Source organism: Galeopterus variegatus, unplaced genomic scaffold (assembly GCF_000696425.1).
Source record: "Galeopterus variegatus unplaced genomic scaffold, G_variegatus-3.0.2 Scaffold1889, whole genome shotgun sequence".
Taxonomy (NCBI): Eukaryota; Metazoa; Chordata; class Mammalia; order Dermoptera; family Cynocephalidae; genus Galeopterus; species Galeopterus variegatus.
Window position 1 is genome coordinate 312672 of NW_007728000.1, and position 20397 is coordinate 333068.

At 39.5% G+C, this 20397-nt stretch overlaps 1 protein-coding gene across 5 annotated transcripts in view; it reads left to right on the forward strand.

Moving 5' to 3' along the window:
- Positions 1–20397, forward strand: part of SAP130 (Sin3A-associated protein, 130kDa) — a 77321-nt gene that overhangs the window by 23197 nt on the left and 33727 nt on the right. For all 5 annotated transcript variants that reach the window (XM_008579459.1, XM_008579457.1, XM_008579461.1 and 2 more), the window contains exons 8-14: positions 3077–3224; positions 3391–3481; positions 3693–3797; positions 8012–8153; positions 10850–10971; positions 13202–13504; positions 14907–15084. In XM_008579459.1, coding sequence (XP_008577681.1) covers positions 3077–3224; positions 3391–3481; positions 3693–3797; positions 8012–8153; positions 10850–10971; positions 13202–13504; positions 14907–15084 — 1089 coding nt within the window. The remainder of the gene's footprint in view (positions 1–3076; positions 3225–3390; positions 3482–3692; positions 3798–8011; positions 8154–10849; positions 10972–13201; positions 13505–14906; positions 15085–20397) is intronic.

Here is a 20397-nt window from a genome sequence, read left to right on the forward strand (position 1 = left end):
TTTTTTTTTTTTTTTTTTTTTTTTTTTTTTTTTTTTTTGTCTTTTTTCGTGTCCGGCAATGGATCGCAACCCTCGGTGTCGTGCCCGTACCGGACCGGGACCGGCAACAGGATCGCAACACTCGGCACTGCACCCGCACCTCGCTCAGCCAGTGAGCAGGAACCGGTCTGTATGTGAGATCCGAACCCTCGGCGGGAGCGCCGCCGCGCTTCCCAAGCGGCGCACTGTAGCAGTGCGCCACCGGGCCGGCCCAGTAAGGGGATCTCAACCCTTGACTTTGTGTTGTTAGCACCACGTTCTCCCAAGTGAGCTAACCGGCCATCCCTATATAGTGATCCAAAGCCGTGGCCTTCGTCTTATCAGTACCACATTCTCCCAAGTGAGCCACTGGCCAGCCCTCTCTGAATGTTTTTAATTTTAAATGCTAGAAGAGGGTGACTTTCAGGGCTGTGTACTCAGTGACCTATTTCGTCAACCATTTAAAATCCAGTCTCCAGTAGTAGGCTCTCTCCTCAGTGAGTTCTACCACATTCCATAGTGGCATTTGTGGCCAGGCTTGCAGCTTCCCTTTGAACTCAGATGATATGCTCTTTAGTTTTTTTTCTGCAGGGAGAAAACCATTTAATCATAGTGTAAATCTTTTTCGCTGATATCCTACCAAGTCTGATTTTAACGGCTTTTGAGAGAGGATTCTTATGATGAAACCATTGCTTTGTTGGAGACATAATGTCCTAATCAAGTTGTCACCCTTACAGTTCAGCTTACCACATTTTTTTTCCCTAATTTATATTCACATGATTCCAAAATATAAAAGTATAAAAAGTACACAATAAGTAGTTATCACTTTCTTCTCTGTCCCTACCTACCAAGTTACCATGTTCCTTTGCCTTTGCCTTTCAAAGGTAACCTATCAAAAGCTTTCTGGGTATCCTTTTAGTGTTTTTTTTATGCATATGTAGACAAAGTCATATGCAGTTCTTACTTTTATCCTTTTTATCCAAAAGAACGTTTAAATCATATATCCCTCTTTACTTTGCTTTTTTCATATAACAGCATATATTGAAAGCTTCCATTTCAGCACATGGATTTCCATCACTGTTTTAGTAGCAATATAGTGATTCATTGTATAAGTAGATTTGAGGTTGTTTCTAATCCTTTACTATCGTAGATAATATCACAGTGAATAACCTTATGCTTATGTCATTTTGCATATGTGTATCACAGTGAATAACCTTATACTTAATGTCATTATGCATATGTGCAGAAATATCTGTGGGGTAAATTCCCAAAAGTGATCGGAGGATATGTGTAATTGTAATTTTGGTGCCTACTATGTATATTTGCCCTCCCTTAGGGTTTATACCAGTTTACACTCCCTGAAGTTTTTTTTTTTTTTTTTTTAAAGATGACCAGTAAGGGGATCTTAACCCTTGACTTGGTGTTGTCAGCACCACGCTCAGCCAGTGAGCGAACCGGCCATCCCTATGTGGGATCCGAACCCGGGGCCTTGGTGTTATCAGCACCGCACTCTCCCGAGTGAGCCATGGGCCGGCCCTGAAGTTTTTTTTTTAAATCTGAGAGGTGAACATTGATATCTCAGTATATATTAAGTTGCGTTTCTCTTATGAGTTAGGCTGAGCATCTTTTCTTTGTTAAGGGAACATTTGTGTTTTCTTTTTTAGTGAACTGGCTGTTCATATCCTTTGTCCATTGTTTATTGGGCTATTATTTTTCTCGTTGATTTTTAGGAGCTCTTAGTATATTAGGGGTATTATATTTTGTCTTTGAGTCTTTTGCCTTTGCTTACAATGTATTTTGCTGTGCAGGAGGCCGGCTTATTTGTTCATGCACATTTGTCGATCTTTTCTTTTATAGCTTTTAGGGGGGTTTTTTTTGGTTTTTTTTTTCCTTTTTGTCTTTTTTCGTGACCGGCAACGGGATCGCAACCCTCGGTGTTATGCCTGCACCACGCTCAACCATTGAGCGGACCAGTCTCCATATGGGATCCGAACCCTCGCCGGGAGCGCCGCCACGCTCCCAAGCGCCGCACTCTACCAAGTGTGCCACCGGGCCGGCCCATATAGCTTTCAGGTTTTGAAAGCTTTTGTTAGTTAAAAAGCACTCCCTCACTCCAAGTTTATAAAAGAATTTATGCGTTTTTTAGTTATCTATAAATGTTCGATCCTTTTTGTGTTTACCCTGATGTACTGTTGAGGTATGGATCCAATTTTACCTTTTCCAAATGGCTACATAGTCTTCCCAACACCATTTATTAAATAGTCTATCTTCCACCCTCTGATCTGAGAAGCCAACTTTGTCAAGTTTTCTTGCCACTGTTGCAATTTCAGTACATGGGCACCATTTAATTTGGCTCGCTGTTTGTGTTGACCTCCCTTTCAGTAACTAGGCAATCATAACTGTAACTTTTTATAATTTCAAGTTATATGTAGTAAGAAATGATGTAAAATTGGGGAGGTCAGTGCTTTAAAGGTCACATATTAAGCTGCTTTTTGTTAATGAAGGTTGTTTGTAATTTTTCTTCAGGAAATTTGTCAAAAGTTTATAACATGAGAAACTTATTGTGTATCTTCAGATTTGGCCACAGAGTGAAATACAGTCATTATATTAATGCTCTCTCAAGATTGTTAGGGAGAGTTGATTAACTACATGAAGGCTACTGAAAGTGATTAATGGTTAATTCATTCAGTTTTGTTACATTGATACCTTTTAAAATGTTTTAAAGCAGTTTTAGGAGAGACATTCAATGGGCCATTTACTTCATGTGACAAAGACCAAGTATTGGTTTAAATGTGGACTTTACAAACCTATGGAAAAATACAACTTGTAGGCTGGTCAATTAGCTCAGTTGGTTAGAGGTTGGTGTTATAATACCAAGGTCAAGGGTATCCCCATACTGGCCAGCCACCAAAATAAAATAAAATAAAAATAAGTAAAATAGAGATTTTTTTTTTTAAATACAACTTGTATGACTGACTAACACAAGATAGTAAATGACCTTGACTGCCACATTGTGTCTGACAAGTCATAAGTCATAATGTCTTTTCTGTCTTTTCAGTCGGCCAACTTTGTCTATCCAGCATCCACCATCTGCAGCAATAAGTATTCAGCGTCCTGCCCAGTCACGGGATGTAACAACAAGAATCACACTACCATCTCACCCTGCATTAGGGACTCCCAAACAGCAGCTTCATACAATGGCTCAGGTAAGACCAGTGGTGCAGAACCACCTCTATACTTGGTGGGATAAAACCAGAATTGTGCAAAATTTGCTAAGGACCTGGCAATAGTGAGAGCACTGATTTCCTTTAGACGGAGTGGCGTGGGAAATGTTCTTGTTTATAACTCTGTGTTGTGGGGTTCCCCCTGCAGAAAACTATCTTCAGTACTGGTACTCCAGTGGCTGCAGCAACAGTAGCACCAATTTTGGCAACCAACACCATTCCTTCAGCAACCACAGCTGGTAAGTTGGCAACCCTGCTCTTCTTCCTGCCAGGGAAAAGTGAGGCCTAAGTGGTGAGTTAATTTTTTCCTTCTTACCTTCAATCAGAGAAAAACAGTAGGCTAGAAAAATTCTCCTAACTTTTCTCAAGAACATTCCCCAGGTTTTTGAGAATCTGGAATGTGTGCAGAGAAGCCATTGTAAAGGAATTTCCTTTTTTCTCTCATTTCAGGATCTGTGTCACACACACAAGCTCCCACAAGTACAATTGTTACCATGACAATGCCCTCCCATTCATCCCATGCTACTGCTGTGACTACGTCAAACATCCCAGTCGGTAAGTGTCATGCAGCCTTCAGACAGAAGTTTACAAGGAATTTTTCAGCCCCTCTAACCAGGCCTTCATGTTGCTGGCTAGTATTGATTTTTTTTAATTGTTCATTTTCAAAGCAGCAATTAATTTGACTTAATATTATTTGTCATACAGATTTGGCATTGACAGTAGGGAAAAAAAACGGCTAACAATCTTTGAGTACTCAAAGTAAACTTTAACTGTAGTTTTGACTTCCTTTCTTGTCAAACCTTACCTCTTCTACATGTACCTTTTATAGAAATAAATTAGCTTTACTGACACAGTTAGACAAGAATAACAGGAAAAGCAAGAAAAGCAAAGCTCTGGAATGAGGAGAACCTATACACTATTTTTCTTTTTTTTTTTTTTTTTTTTGAAAAAGATGACCGATAAGGGGATCTTAACCCTTGACTTGGTGTTGTCAGCACCACGCTCTCCCAGGTGAGCTAACCAGCCATCCCTATATAGTGATCTGAAGCTGTGGCCTTGGTGTTATCAGCACCACACTCTTCCAAGCGAGCCACAGGCCGGCCCCAGAACCTGTACACTTTGATAGATTTGTTCAGGAAAACTCTTTGGGTGATGCAGCAGTGGGAAGAACACTAAACCTCAGGTTGGTTACCCTAGGTTCTCATCTGAGTGCCACTCCATGGTATTTCATGACACCCTATAATTTCTTCTAGGCTTTGTTTATTCCCTTTTTAAGTACATGTTCACCTTAAATATTAAAAAATCTTTGAAAAGTTTCTGACAGCCAAACTTTAGTCATGTAGAGCAGCAATTGGCAAACTTTCTCTAAAGCCAAATAATGGATATTCTAGGCTTTGCAGGCCACGTAGGTCTGTGTCACAACTGCTCAACTCTGCTTTTGTGTCAAGAAAGCAGCCATGGATAATACATAAACAAATGGGTGTGGCTATGTTCCAGTAAGTCTTTACTATGGACAGAGATATCGGAATTTCATATCATTTTCATGTGTCACAAAATATTCTTCTGGCTTTTTTCACCCAACCATTAAAAAATGCAAACCCTGGCCGGCCCGGTAGCGCACTGGAGAGTGCGCCGCCTGGGAGCACAGCGGCGCTCCCGCCGAGGGTTCGGATCCCATGTGGAGACCGGTTCCCGCTCACTGGTTGAGCGCGGTGCGGGCGCGACACCGAGGGTTGTGATCCCGTTACCGGTCAGTAAAAAAGACAAAAAGGAAAAAAAAAAATGCAAACCCATTCTTAGCTCATGGGTCATACAGAAACAGGCAGTGGGCTAGATTTGTCTTGCAGGCCATAGGTTGCTGATGCCTGTCCTAGGGATTGGTATCTCACTGCCACAGATTCCAAAGCAGAGGCTGTGGCCTATGAGGCAAAACACTGCTCTCTATAACCCACCAGCCATAGATTTTAGGCTCTAGTGTTACCTCTATCTTGGTTCTATAGCGATGAGCATGTCTTCCTACTGTTGTCCAACGATATGGGAGAGCTGCCATGTTTTTAACATAGTATACTTTAAGACTGCTTCGTGTGAAGAGGACACTGACATACTGAACTTCAGAATTCTGGTGACAAACATAGAAGTGTAGTTTCTCTACCCACCTCCTATACACAAGACAGGCTACAGTTTCCCAGCTCCCTGAGCAAATGTTGAGAACACTTTCCTGGAATTATGGTAGGACCCAGGAAGTCCCTACTGCTCTTCTAGATAACTGGGCTATGCCAACTCTCAAACATGCTCAGCCCCATGGAAGACTTACAGCAGAGAGGGCATTGCTGCTGGGTCTTTGTTGTAATCCTGCTCACTACTACTGGGCATTGGAGAGAATAGTCTTTCATGCCCCATTGAATTCAATTCACTTTTGTGAAAAAAGTTTTGTTTTGTAGGTATGTGTGTTGTTTTGTTGGAATGACCATGGATTGTTCCATATTGTCATTTCAGGCCATCTTCTAGTCATGCCTAACCGTGTCGTGAGCTATCTTCAGTGCTGTAATGAAAGAGCCAAGCCCATTCTCTTAACTTTAACAGTCAGGAGCCTCACTAGGTTATCTGTAAATGTGAAGAGAATCAGACCAGTAAGAGGGGACATTGTGCCCAAGAGGGACTCTCTGGTTTCCTCATAACCTCCCACTGTGAAGAATTTTTTAGAGGTTGATTCTTATTAATATCCCTGTATCTTCCTAAGAAATCACACTATGAGTAAACTCACTGTGAGAACCTGGAAATATATGTTCATTCCTAATTTCCATTAGGTTTGTGCTCTAGTTTTGTTTTCTTCTTATGTGATAAACCAAATATTTCTTTACTAAATCATAATTGGATCTCTCTAAAACAGTTTCTTAGTTGAGAAAGGAAACCTGATATAACCCTAGAGCATTGATTATCAAGTTGGGATGCAGAGGATATATTAAAATCACATAAGTGGCTTTTTCCAAGTTACACTTGCTTTCTCCAGGTGAGATTAAATCTTGAATTCAGCCATTGTTACTAGTAGGAATGTGTTGGGTCAGAAAAATAAGTCTGACTAATTACCAGCATAGAAGTTTTCACCTCTATTGAGTACTCATTTCCAAAAGAATACTATCCTTGTTTTCTCCAGGTTCTGGCCACACGTAACAGTGTTTTCAGAATTATAGAAAGCAGACTCAGATGATCACATCATATAGAAAATAGGGATTATCTTTGGAACAGCAAATTTATGCTTTCTGCATTATATCTTTCCTTGTTTTTTTTCAAAAGTAATTGAGAATAGGTGGCTTTTTTAATGAGAAAAAGTAAAGATTTCAATTCATTGGTATGTGGGTGTAACCACTGGTTAGCTACTCTGCCAAATGGCAGCTTCATTCCTATTGGAAGCATTATTTTCTCTTACCTTCTTTGGGGCCTAGTGAAAAAACAAGGCTTAATTGCATCCTGCTCAGCAGCCCCTCTGCTTACATGCCTGAAGGAAAACCTGTCATGCCAGCTGTTCTCTGTGTTAGCCCATAGATGCCAGTAGATTCCATTGTCAGGAGTCAAATCGGTCATCCCGGCTATCATCCAGCAGAAACTTCTCCAGCCTTCCTTGGGAGTTAGCTGGGCATCATGGTTGGTGTGTGCAGCTTACATTTAGTGTTAAATAGTCTGTGCTTTGGGTAATGTGTTGGCATCATCCTAGTCCATAGTGGGGTTTTTTTTTGTTTTTTTTTTTGTCTTTTGTCTTTTTCCGTGTCCGGCAACGGATCGCAACCCTCAGTGTTGCCCCCGTACCGGACCGGGGACCGGCAACGGGACCGCAACCCTTGGCGCTGCTCCCGCGCCTCGCTCAGCCAGTGAGTGGGAACCGGTCTGTATGCGGGATCCGAACCCTCGGGCGGGAGCGCCGCCGCGCTTCCCAAGCGGCGCACTTATCTAGTGCGCCACCGGGCCGGCCCCTAGTCCATAGTGTTTATGTGCCTTTCACTGGTGCAACTTGGGTGTTTACAAACAGATAGAATTCCTCTCTCTGTATCTCTGATGTAGGCCACAGCGTTTCTTTGCAAATTCCCAGGCACAGAGTTACTAGGTGTATAAAGAACAGTGAGGTGTGTTCCAGGTCAGCTATACCTTCTAAACAAAACTTGATTACAAGTTGAAAAGGTGACCAGATTTTGAGCCTCACAATGAATTTGAAAACTCTGTGGTTGTATTGATTTCGATTTTGCTCTAAAGTATTTGCAAAATCACAAGACATTCAAAGGACCTTAGAAATTATTAAGTGAAAATCTAGAGAAGGCCTCCTTGAGGAAGCTGAGACTTGGAAATTAAAATGATTTATTTATTGCTCATTAGCTACATATTATAATTAGCTATTGGCCCAGGAGTAGAATGTAAAGTTTTTGCCATTTTTGTACTCAAAATTTTGTTGATTTTTTTGAAAATAGTTTACTCCTTTTTTTGAAAAAGGGTCTCTAAGAAGCTAGGTCAAGAGAAGAGGGCCTGATTGCTGATATTTTTGTTTAAGTATTGATGTTGAACCCCACTTTAACAAATAACAGTATGAATATGTCAGTGGATTGTTGGATTGAAATAATTTGGTTGAACCTATGTATTCATCTTTCGTTTATATTGAATAAAACTAAAAACCCAGGCTTATTATAACTATTTACATTTATAAGATTCCTGCTAGCCAAGATGTTTTGGCATGCTAATAAAAGTATATGAGGGGTAATATAATTGGATTTTACTGTTTGTAGCTAAAGTGGTGCCTCAGCAGATCACACATACTTCTCCTCGGATCCAGCCTGATTACCCTGCAGAGAGGAGTAGTCTGATTCCCATTTCAGGACACAGGGCCTCTCCAAATCCTGTGGCCATGGAAACCCGAAGTGACAACAGGTAGGAGGCAACATGCCAATTACCCTGCCCCATTGTGTCATTATTTTGATTTTTCAATTAAGAATAGTCCCATAAGTATAGCCTATATTTATTCATTCTTGTTTTCCAAATTTTCCCCGAAAATAACACATTGTGTAATTTCTTTTTTAGTGTTTGAAATGTGCTGTTTTTATTAAGCCATTATCCTTTTGATGACTGTACTCCTCTTTATTTTTGAGCCATTTTGAGAGTCAGGGTTGCAGCATCATGTCCATTCAACCATAATAAGTACATCCATTTGTGACTGCTAAGAACAAAGACATTCTCTTAACTAACCACAGTACAGATACCTGCAATGATTCCTTATTTTTTCATTCTCTTTCATGCATTGACATTTTTGAAGAGTATACATAGGCCAGTTGTTTTGTAAAGTATCCTTCAATTTGGCTTTGTCATATTATTTCCTCATGGGTACATTCAGATTATACATTTTTGGAGGGACTATCACTTAAATGATGTGTTGTTCTCACTGTGATCACATCAGAGAGCTCATGCTATTCATTTGTGCCATTATTGGTTATGTTATTATTAATTACTCAGTGAAGGTGATGTTTGCCAGGTTTTTCTATTGTAAAGTCATGCCTTTCTCCTTTGTAAACAAGTAATCTGTATGGAAGTACTTTGAGACTATAAATATCCTGTTCCCCAGTAAACTTTTACTCAGTAGTTTAGCATCTATTGATAATTCTTGGCTAAATCAATTATTAATACAGTAATTGCAAAATCATGACTTTTTCTAACTATTGTTTCTTCCAGATTTATTAATTGGCATTCTGATGTAAATAAACTTTCTCATGTCCACCCCCATTTATTTATCTTGTTGAGTGTTTTGGTTGTTTTTTTGTTTGTTTGTTTGTTTTGGGGTTTTTTTGGCAGCTGGCTAATACTGGGATCTGAACCCTTGACCTTGGTATTATAATACTGCACTCTAACCAATGAGTATTTCATTTTTTTTAAATTGGCCTGGGCTCATGGATTTGATTTGATTTGTTAATTTATTACTGGCATCTGCTTTCACACTCAAATTGTCTCCAGTTTGATCCTTGAGAGCCCAATTAGGCTACTTCTGTGGGTTTTGCCATGTCCCCTCCATTCTATCCCTTTCTTATTTTCCACCACAACAGACTCCAGATTCCTCTTGAACTTTGCCTGTCTGAGCCTGGAGTCTGCTGTTTCTCCAAAGAGCCCTTTCATTATTTAGAAACTAAGGTATAGGCATTAACTCTGCTTGTTGCTGTGGATTGCCATTTCTTCTAGGCCCTTTCAGCAGGCAGAGGTACGAAGTCTATAACTTTTTAAAAATATTTGAGTACGTGCTGGTCCCTCTAGTTCAACCCCATTACCTCCCCCATTCCATATTTGTATCTCCCTCTCCCACAGTGAAAACCCTGTATGTACAGCGTACACAAAGTAGTTTCAGAGTTAGATGATTTTTAAACGTTATTCTTATTTCATTAGTAGTATGTGTATAGGAATGTTTATAGGTATTAGTGTTTTCATCTCGTTTTCATCTACCTTGCTGAACACTCATTAACTCTAAAAATTTATAGATTCTCTTGGATTTCCTATGTAGACGTTTATTTCATCTATGAATAAAGACAGTTTTTGGGGAGAGGGGGACGAGAGTTTTTTTATTTTCATGTTTTTATAGACACTTTTTTTTTCTTGTCTTATTATGTTGGCTAGAGCTCACAATACAATGCTAGTAGAGCACAGAAAGTAAGTCTCCATGACTCCTGACCTGAATTGGAATTCTTCTCAAATTTCATTAGAAATGTTGGTAGATGCCATTCTTGGTTTCGGGAACAAAGTTTCTATTTGGTTTTCTTATATCATGAATAAGTATTGATTGCTATCAAATATGTTTTGTGTACTTTTGCAGTGTTACAAATGATTATTGTCTTGATTTTTTAATATGATCTAAAACATGAATAGAAATTCTGATGTTGAATCATTCTTGTCTTATTTTATCATGATATAGTTCATTTATATGGTTGTTAATTCAGTTTTATTTAGGAATTTTTGTGTCATTATAGAAAGTGAGATTTGTTTGTAATCTATTCTCATATTCTCCCTGTCCAATTTTATTTTATTTTGGTTTTTGGCGGCTGGCTGGTAGGGGGATCTGAACCCCTGACTTTGGTGTTATCCTCACCAGCTGTAACCAAGTGAGCTAACTGGCTAGCCCTCTCCCTGTCCAATTTTAATATCAAGGCAATATTAAGCTCAAAAAATAAGTTGGATCTCATTTCTTCTTTTCCTGGCCTCTGAATCTGTATGAGGATGGGATTATCTGTTCTACGTATGTTTGATAAAATTTTGACAGTAAAAACAGTCTGAGCTTAGTGTCTTTCAAGTAGGCTTGAGTGTGAAGACTTTTGATAACTGAATGTCAGTTTTGGTAATTTTTATTCCGAAGAATCACCCATAAAATATTATCTATGTTATTACATTTTTATAGATATTTTTAGTATCCACTTTTAAAATTTTTACACTGCCTTGGTATGTATCCTTTGATCTATTAGCTTGAGGCACAATTTAGGAGATGCTGGTGTGGCAGTTATGAAAGGTATGAAGAGTATCTGGGGGATAGGATCATTTGAAGGTAAAGAAAGAAATAACTGCTTTGTTTTATGTTGTCTGTGTTCCATCTCTAGACCGTCTGTTCCTGTTCAGTTCCAGTACTTTTTGCCAACTTACCCACCTTCTGCATACCCACTGGCAGCACACACTTACACCCCAATCACCAGTTCCGTGTCCACTATTCGACAGTATCCAGGTATGAGCCTCACATTTAAGATGACTTTTTACATTTTAATTTTGCCAGCATGAGATAGGGATTGATCAGAGAGTATTTTTGATAGAGGATTTAGCTACTTGAGTTTCTATTTTCAAATTCAGAGGCTGAAATGTGAAGCATCAGAGTCTTAAATGACAATTTTTGTACAATTTATAAAAAGATTGTTATGTATTAGTGACATTACATAGTTTTATCCCACCCTGAGGATAATCACGTTAACAGTTTTTGTTACTCCTTAAGGTGATAGTATAATTGTAATGAATAAAGCTGCATTTTTATGGGGCTTCTATTATTTTGTGGGGTGTTTGTTATGTTTTCTATTTTAGTGTATAGTTATGCGAACCTCTCATTCTGATTTGTAAATTGTGTTCTTTTTGCTAATCCAGGTAAAACTATACTTAAATCTCAGAGTTTAGATAGTCTTTTCTTGTGGGACCCTTGGCTCACTTTGGGCTGTTGAACACTTGAAGTGGGGCTAGTGCAATGAAAAACTGAATTTTTAATTTTATTTAATTAAAATGAGAGAAACTTCAAACATGTTTGGAACAGCTTAGCAGTGTAAAACTTTTTCAATCATAGACTTTATGGAATCAAAATACAGATTAATTATTTTTGATAAAAATTAGTATCTTAATTGAGACTTCCTTTAAGAGTAAAGTACACCCTGAGTTTTAAAGACATTGTATAGAAAAGAGAATGTAAAATATCTTATTAATACTTTTTATAGTGTTTACATTTTAAAATGGTGATATTCTGGATATATAGGGTTAAATTAAGTATATTATGAAAAGTAATTTGACCTCTTTTTTCTTTTGTAATGTGGCTACTAGAAAATTTAAAGTTGCATGTGTGACTTGATATTTTCATTGGACAATCCCAGTAGCTTTGGAAACAGATTCCTTCATCTCTGGATTTGTAGGGGTTCATTTTTTGTTTTTGTTATTGCCTGGTACACTGATGAACCCCTGCACTTTGGTGTTACCAGCACCATGCTCTAACCAACTGAGCTAACCAGCCAGCCTTCTCTGGATTGTTTTTTTTTTTTTTTTTTTTTTCCTTTTTTTGTCTTTTTTCGTGACCGGCAACGGATCGCAACCCTCGGTGTTGCGCCCGCACCTCACTCAGCCAGTGAGTGGCCAGTCTGTATGTGGGATCCAAACCCTCGACGGGAGCGCCGCCACACTCCCAAGTGGCGCACTGTAGCAGTGCGCCACCGGGCTGGCCCTCTCTGGATTGTTTTGATGACTAAGAAGAAAAGTCTTTTGTGTTTGTTTTCTTTACATGAATAGTGAGAAATCCTTTCTTTTTGTTGCTTTCTATGAATGCTTTCCTTTTCAATCTTTTTGTTTGGTTTGTTTGTTTTTAATTTACATAGTAAATAGGGTATTTGCTTTGTAAGAGAAAAAAACACTTGTTCTTACTCTCTAATGGATATACATCATTTGAAATTCCTAACTACTTTATTTCAGAAGTGCCTTTGATAGTAGTTCTATCAATTAAGGCAAAGATTCTTGACCTGGGGCCCATGGATGTGTTTCAGAACTTTTATATTAATTATTAACACAGTTCCCTGAATAATAATTGGAATTTAATAAATGATTGCATTTTTCTTGGTTTAGTCATATTTCTAGTAATCTGAATAAAGACCATATCAAATTGGTAGGAAGTGAAAAGAAAAAACAATCCCTAGTATTTATTTTGTTTTGTTTTGTGGCTGGCTGGTATGGAGATCTGAACTCTTGATCTTGGTGTTATAATAGCACTCCAATCAACTGAGCTAACCAGCCAGCGCAGTGCCTAGTATTTAGAGTTTCAAGTGTGGTGTTTGTTTTGTTTTGTGTTTCTTTTTCTGTGTCAGGCATGGTGCCGGGTGCTTTTTTTATTGTTATGTTTTTATTTTATTTTCATTGTATTTTATTTGTGGTGGCTGGCTGGTATGGGGATCTGAAAGAATATTGGGTTTTTTTTTTTTGGTTTTTGTTTGGTTTTTTGTCGGCTGGCTGATAAGGGGGTCCAAACCCTTGCTTCACATTGGTGTTATCAACACTACACTCTAACCAACTGAGCTAACCAGCCAGCCCTTTTTTTTTAAACAAGATGATTTAGGTCTTGCACAGAAAAAATCTGTTTTCATTTTAGTATTTTTCTCTTTATGTGTACTGTGTATAATCAGAGCTAACCTTGTAGTCACCTTTTGGATCGTTTTTAGTTTCAGCTCAGGCTCCAAACTCTGCCATCACAGCCCAGACTGGTGTTGGGGTAGCGTCTACAGTCCACCTAAACCCCATGCAGTTAATGACAGTGGATGCATCACATGCTCGACACATCCAAGGGATCCAGCCAGCACCCATCAATACACAGGGGATCCAGCCGGCCCCCATTGGGACACCAGGGATACAGCCAGCACCAATTGGCACACAGGGAATTCATTCAGCAACCCCAATCAACACACAAGGTCTTCAGCCTGCACCGATGGGTACTCAGCAGCCACAGCCTGAAGGAAAGACTTCAGGTAATTTTAACTTTTTATACAGAAGGTGATATAGAGAAAATAGATAACATGAGTTTAATCCTGGCTCTGCCACTTGCTGGTTTTGTGGCCTCAGGTAATTTCTATAGGCCCTAGGTTTTCTGTTTGTAACATGAGTTGCTTAGAACTTACTTTTCAGGGTCATTGTAAACATTAGAAATAACGTACATAAACATCCTAATATGCATCTGCACATAGTAAGAAGCATTCTATAAAAAGCTGTTAGTTGCGGGAGCAAATTCACCTTATGAGTTGTGTTCTCATTCAATTTAAGATTTTCTTCAGAGTTGTATGTAAAGCTGTAAATCCTTATATTAATGTTAGCTAATATCGTCAGTGCTTAAAAAGAAATAATAGTGAAATAGGCATTTTGAAAAATGGAGTAAGTCACTGTGGTTGGAGTATTAGCTGTTTCTCTGATGTAAAGAAATAGCTGTTTCTCAGCCAGGGTATTGACCTTAAAGATTATCTTTCACATTAACTATACCATGAAGGATTAACTTGGAACTAGGAATTTTAATTGTCATGTAGATCTTGAATTTAATTATTGAATCAAAGTTTCTCAGATTCTTAATCACTAAGTGACTGTCACAGAGGTGCAGTTTACCCACAGTTACCCACTTGGAAGGATGGTGTACTTACATCTTGAATATCACCTGCTAGAAAACTCATAGTATTAGGTTGATTCTTATGAAAGAGCCATTTTTGTAGGTCCGAACTGCCAAACATGGCTAGTTTCTGATTGGTCTCATGCTCACCAGTATTTTGATGCTAACTTTAAGTATATAGTTCAAATATCTATTAGTCGAATGTCTTCCTAAAGATAGACTGGAGGACGGTACCATTACTAGGGATTAAGGGGGAGTGGTATTTTACAAACACCATGTGAGCACATTTCTTCAAGTGTACGTTGGAGTATGCTGTAAAGCCAACAAATCATGTTTTCTGCCTTTTGTGCCTCTTCCTTTTATTAGCCTTTCTTGACTCTCAGTTCTCTCATTTCTAAAATGGGAATAATAATGATGGTAAGAATTATATAAGGGAAAAATGTAAAGTACTAAGTAGAGTGAGCTACTACATGGATGCCCCATGTGGACACTTGGCTTAGTTTATCTTGTTTATTCATAACTGTGATTATAGAGAAAAGAAAAAATAATGGTATTGATCATGCATCAGAAGAGACTTAGTAACCTCTCCCACTAAACCATCTGCTTTTAGGCAGATGGACATTGTGCTTCTGTCCCTTATCCTCTTGAAGTTGAACAGTCATAATGTGGATACCTAATGCTGCTATTCTAATCGTATCTTATGTGGTATTTTAGTAATGTATTTCTTCTGTTTCCCTCTCTTCGTTGTTCTTTCCTGTTGCCTCTCTCTCTTGTAGCAGTGGTGTTGGCAGATGGAGCCACAATTGTAGCCAATCCTATTAGCAATCCATTCAGTGCTGCTCCCGCAGCAACAACCGTGGTACAGACCCACAGCCAGAGTGCGAGCACCAATGCTCCCCCTCAGGGTTCCTCGCCCCGGCCAAGCATACTCCGGAAGAAGCCTGCCACAGATGGGTGAGTAGACCCAGTAGTGTGGAATGACGTCTCTGGTTCTGGGTGTAATTGGTATAAACAATTGGCACTCATATCCAATGCTAGTAGCAAACTAATCTCTTCTCTTCTGTGGCATTTTTTAATTTCTTCCACAACAGCTTGACCACAGGGTTGTTCAGTAGAGCCCAGCTCAGACTATAGGATGTTAAGAATTCTCAAGTCAGTGAGGTGTCAGTTTCTAAGCCTCTGTTGCATACTGCTTTAGGAATTCTCTCCAGTTCTGAAGGTTTAATCCCATAACCAATAGAACAGCTTGTAATTAACTCTTCAGGCTTGTCTAGGTAATTATGTTAATGTGTACAGTATATTTTTCCCTCACTGTTCAGTGTGAATTGTTGCTAAGGACAAACAATTTCCAAAGGGTATTAAGACTCATATTTAGTAGCAGATAGTATTTTTTGTTGCCTTGTGTATTAGTCCATTTCTGTTGCTTATAACAAAATACCTTGTGTATTAGTCCATTCCTGTTGCTTATAACAAAATACCTGGTACCAGGTAATTTATAAAGAAAATGAAATTTATTGCTTACAGTTTCTGAGGCTGGGAAGTCCAAAGTCCAAGGAACACAGCTGGTGAAGGCCTTGGTGGTGGTGACAGTGACAGCAGGGTATCGCATTGCAAAATGGCAGAACAGAGAGAGAAGAGAGAGTAACCTCCTCATTCACTCTGCTTTTAAAGCCCTGAGAACCATGCCCCTGACTACCATTTTTAATCCATTCACTATGGTGGTCCTATAATATAATCACCTCTTCAAGTCTCTACCTTTCAATTACCATAATAGGATTTCCCACCCTCATAACGGTCACAGTGGGGGCCAAGTTTCTAATACATAAAACTTGGAGGACACAATTCAAGCTTCAGTGAGTCTGGGGGGACATAATTTAATCCACTACACCATGTAAATCTCTCAGTTGGTGGGTCATAGGCAGGAAGGTATGTACTATGCTATTGAATATTCTCGAGGTGGGAGATGAGCGGTCACATTTTAGAGAGCTGAGCTAATAGCGTCAACATCAGAAGATTAAACATAGCATAAACTTAAATTGCTGGAACTAGGGCCACAGTGTTTTTGGATACGCAGATCTTTGCATATACCAGAGTTCCTATCTTTGCTCATTACAAATACTTTGTAAAGAAGGCCTTCTTTGTCTTTTTTTTTTTTTGTGACCGGTAAGGGGATCGCAACCCTTGGCTTGGTGTCGCCCGCACCGCGCTCAGCCAGTGAGCGCACCGGCCATTCCTATATAGGATCCGAACCCGCGGCGGGAGCATCGCTGCGCTCCCAGCGCTGCACTCTCCCGAGTGCACCACGGCGCTGGCCCAAAGAAGGCCTTCTTAAAAGGATAAGTCAGTCCATTGCAAAGTAACCTTATTAATAAAACAGAAGGCAAGTCTTGTAGTTAAGATGGCAAGTTGATCACTCACATCTAAATTTCTCTCCCTCTCAAAACTCTATAGAACTTTAATAAAGAGGTTTTTTAAAAAAAAAAAAAAAGATTCTAAACACCACAAGGATAAGAATAGGAGAGAACACATAGCAACAAAACTTTGAAGCTGGAAAGCAAATATACAAGTGATTGCTCCCTTAGCTATGAAAAAGGTAAATATTAAGCTTATATAGGGGCAAGCTGAGAACATCCTCATTTAAATTGCAGAATCTTCCAAAGGACTAAGAACAGGAAGAAGTGGGGGTAAAGGAAGGGACCTGCTCTTTTAAGGAGGGTAGGCTAAAAGTCCATTATCCCCTACATTACCCATACTGTGGGGCACATTGCCCCTTCCCAACTCAAGCAGGAGTCAGACTCTATCAAGAGGTTTCAAACTCTTCTGATGATCCACTAGGATCAACCAGCACTCTGGAGGACATGAGGATTTTACCAGAAACATTAAGTGACCATCCATATGTGGAATACTGAGACTAATCAGTCCACTTCCCCCTTTTAGCTGACAGAACCCTGGCAGTTGAACTTGACACTCTAGATAGAAAGTGAGAAGAGGACTCTACTTTTCTTCTGGGGAGTTTACCTAGCCCAGGGGGAAAGCTCTAGAGATACCAACACTAGGAGTTCCCTGAGGATCAGCCTGAAGTGAATCTCACAATAGACAAGCCCTTCCACAAGCTCAGAACTTCCAACCAGCTTTTAAGTGCGCCCCACTCCTAATCATGAACGTACAACCAAGGATAACCAGTTATCTACAGGGGCCTCTAACATTGGAAGATAGAAACTATAACACACACACCCAAAAAAGCACCTTGGAAGATGCAGAAGCTAGAAAGGGAGAATAAAACTAAAAATAAAAAAAACAAATGAACAAAGACAAACAAAAACTATCTGTGATGTCTTCAGAAAGACAAAAGAAAAATTTGCATCCATGAAACAGGAACACAGTGCTATACAAAAGGAACATACAGAGGACAAAATAACTTACTCTGAAATTTAAAATATGGTAGTAGAAACTGAAAACTCAGTAGAAGACTGGAAGATAAAGTTGAAGAAATCTCAAAAGCGGAGCAAAAAGACAAAGAGAAAATAGGAGAAATAAGAAAAAGAACCAGTTCAGGAGATCCAGCCTCCAAGTAATGGGACTTCAGCAAGAGATCAGAGAGAGGAGAAGGGATCATTTACAAAGTAATTCACAGAAAATTACCAGAACTGAAGGATGTGAGTTTCCTGATTCAAAGAAACGTTCAGGTGCAATGGATGCAATAATCCCATGCCAATATTTTGAAACTTCACAACACTGGAGACAAAAAGATCTGTGCCCTTCTCCTACACTTTGTCACTTTCCAGTGACCTTTCTGCTATGCCCTCTGTAACTCACAGTCTGTCATCATTGGAATCCCCTGCCCCTACCTCTTTATCCATGCCTTCTTGCTTTAAAACTGGCTCTTCCTCAGGGACTCAACTTCCCCTATAGCTTTCCAAAGTGGTGGCTGCCTCTCCTCCATAGCCCTCCCGTCTACTTGGCCTGGAGGTGGGTCTTGGCCCATTTCCAGTGCTCAGTAGCTCCATGTGGCTCCCTTGTTGGACAGGGCAGATCTAGAGATTGGATGAGATTCAAGTTTGATTTTGCAGGTATGTTTGTATGCCCTTCGGTAGTAGCACACAATGTCTGACTCTCTTTTGTGATTTAATAAACAGAAATGATCTTCCAGCTTTTGGCCCCTCAGGTGCTTGAATGCTTCTCCTGCCCTCCCTAAGCAGTGTGCACGCACAGCATTAGCGCCATCAGCACATGAGTTCAGTGAGCCTTCCTTGCCCTTGTTTTCTGTGCTCTGTGTCCCATAGCCCACCTTCTCTTTTTTCACCTCCCTTCCAGCAGGACTCCACCTCCAGCAGGAACCCACCAGGCCACTGATGCTACTACCACCTTTTCATGTTCCTCACTGCCTGTCAAGGCCTTTCTCTCTGCTCTCCCTGATTCAGACTGTCTGGTAACATGCAGTTATTTATTTACACACAGCCTCAACTTCCTTGCTCCCCTCTTAACTTTGTTAAAACCAGAGTGAAATCCAGCTTTCTGCTTCATTTGTGCTGGCATGTGTGCAGCAGATTGTTGCAGGGAATACCACCACGCTGGCTGGTCTTGCATAGCCTCACAGACCTTCACTAGGATCTTATAGTGGGCCAACAAAGCATACTGTCCTATACCACTCCTCCCAGACAACTGTTTTACGTTTTCTCTTCTCAAAACTTTTAGGCCTTCTCCCCCTTTTTCATTGTTACTTAATGAACTTGCTCCTTACTTTTTTGAGAAAATGGGAATGATCAGAAAAGAACCTCCCCAGACTGCAGCTGTCACATCTACTTACCTGTCTGTGTCAGCACCAGTCCCCATGTACCTACCTCCTGTCTGTTCCTCTAGATGGGCTCTCTGGGCTTCTCTCCAAAGCACTCACTCCAGAACAGTGTTCTAGCTCTTCTCCCTCTCTTACATAATCACTTTTTTCTTGCTAGTGGATCATTCACCTAAAAAGTGTAAACATGCTGTTGTCTCTTCTGTCTTAAAAAAAAAAAAAATTCCTCTATCGAGCCCTCTTTGCTCCACCACCTACCACATTTTTTTTCTCTTCTTTGCAAAGAAAATAAAGGAGTTGTCTGTATTTGTATCTCCAGTTCTTCTACCAGTCTCTTTCACTATTTCATTGAAACAGCACAGATAATGCATGCACAGGCTAATGAGTTAGCTCAAAGTGAGCACAGCATCCAGCCGCTATATAGGTCAAGAAAGAGAACATTACCAGCACCTTCTCCCAAAGGTAAATAGCCTTTTCTAAGTTTTGACCAATTCATAGACTCATGTATTATGCATTTTTTGTGTGTCTGACTTTCTTCACTCAGTTTTGTGTAATTCATCCGCATTATTGCATGTGATTGTAATTTTTTTTATTGCCCTGTAAAATACCATTGTATAACAATATTATAGTTTATTTGTGAATATTTGGATTATTTCCAGGTTTTCCCTATAGCGTTGTCCTGAACATTTTTGTGCATGACTTTTAATTTATACGTGAATGCATTTCTGTTTTATACCCAGAGGGATTTGGTAGGTCATAGGGTGTTACGTTCAACTCTAGTAGACAGTGCTAGTGGTTTTTCCAAGTGGTTATACCCATTTACACTCTTACCAGCAGTGGAGACCACAGCTTCATCCTCACCAACACCCGTTATTGGGAGTCTTTTTAAATTTGGTCATTTTCTGGGTTTGTAGTGATGTATCTCAGTTTTTTAAAAATTTGGTTTTGGTTTTGCTGTTTTGCCGGTGGAAGGGGAATGTTAGAGGAGTTAGTCTTGCTTTTTTTTCCTTTTCTTTTTTTTTTTACTTTTTAACTATGGAAAAGTTTAAACATAATAAAATTTTGAACATAAGAATATGGACCTATCATCCAACTTTAATTATCAGCTTATCAGCTCATGTCCAATTTTGTTTCATCTATATGCATACCCACCCTATTCTACCATGTTATTTTGAAGCAAATCCTGGACATCATGTCATTTCATTTCTATATATTTCAGCTCATGTCTATTGAGAGATACATACTTGGGGGAAAAAAATCTCTTAATATCAAGTAGCCAGTAGTCATTCAAATTTCTAGTGGTCGCAAATGTCACAAGTTTTCTTTTGTGTTGTATTATTTATTGAATCAGTATTCTGATAATGTGTACACATCGAGATTAGTTAATATGACTCTTAAAAGACCACTTTAATACATAGATTTCTGGGCCGGCCCGGTGGCGCACTGGAGAGTGCGCCGCTTGGGAGCACGGCGGC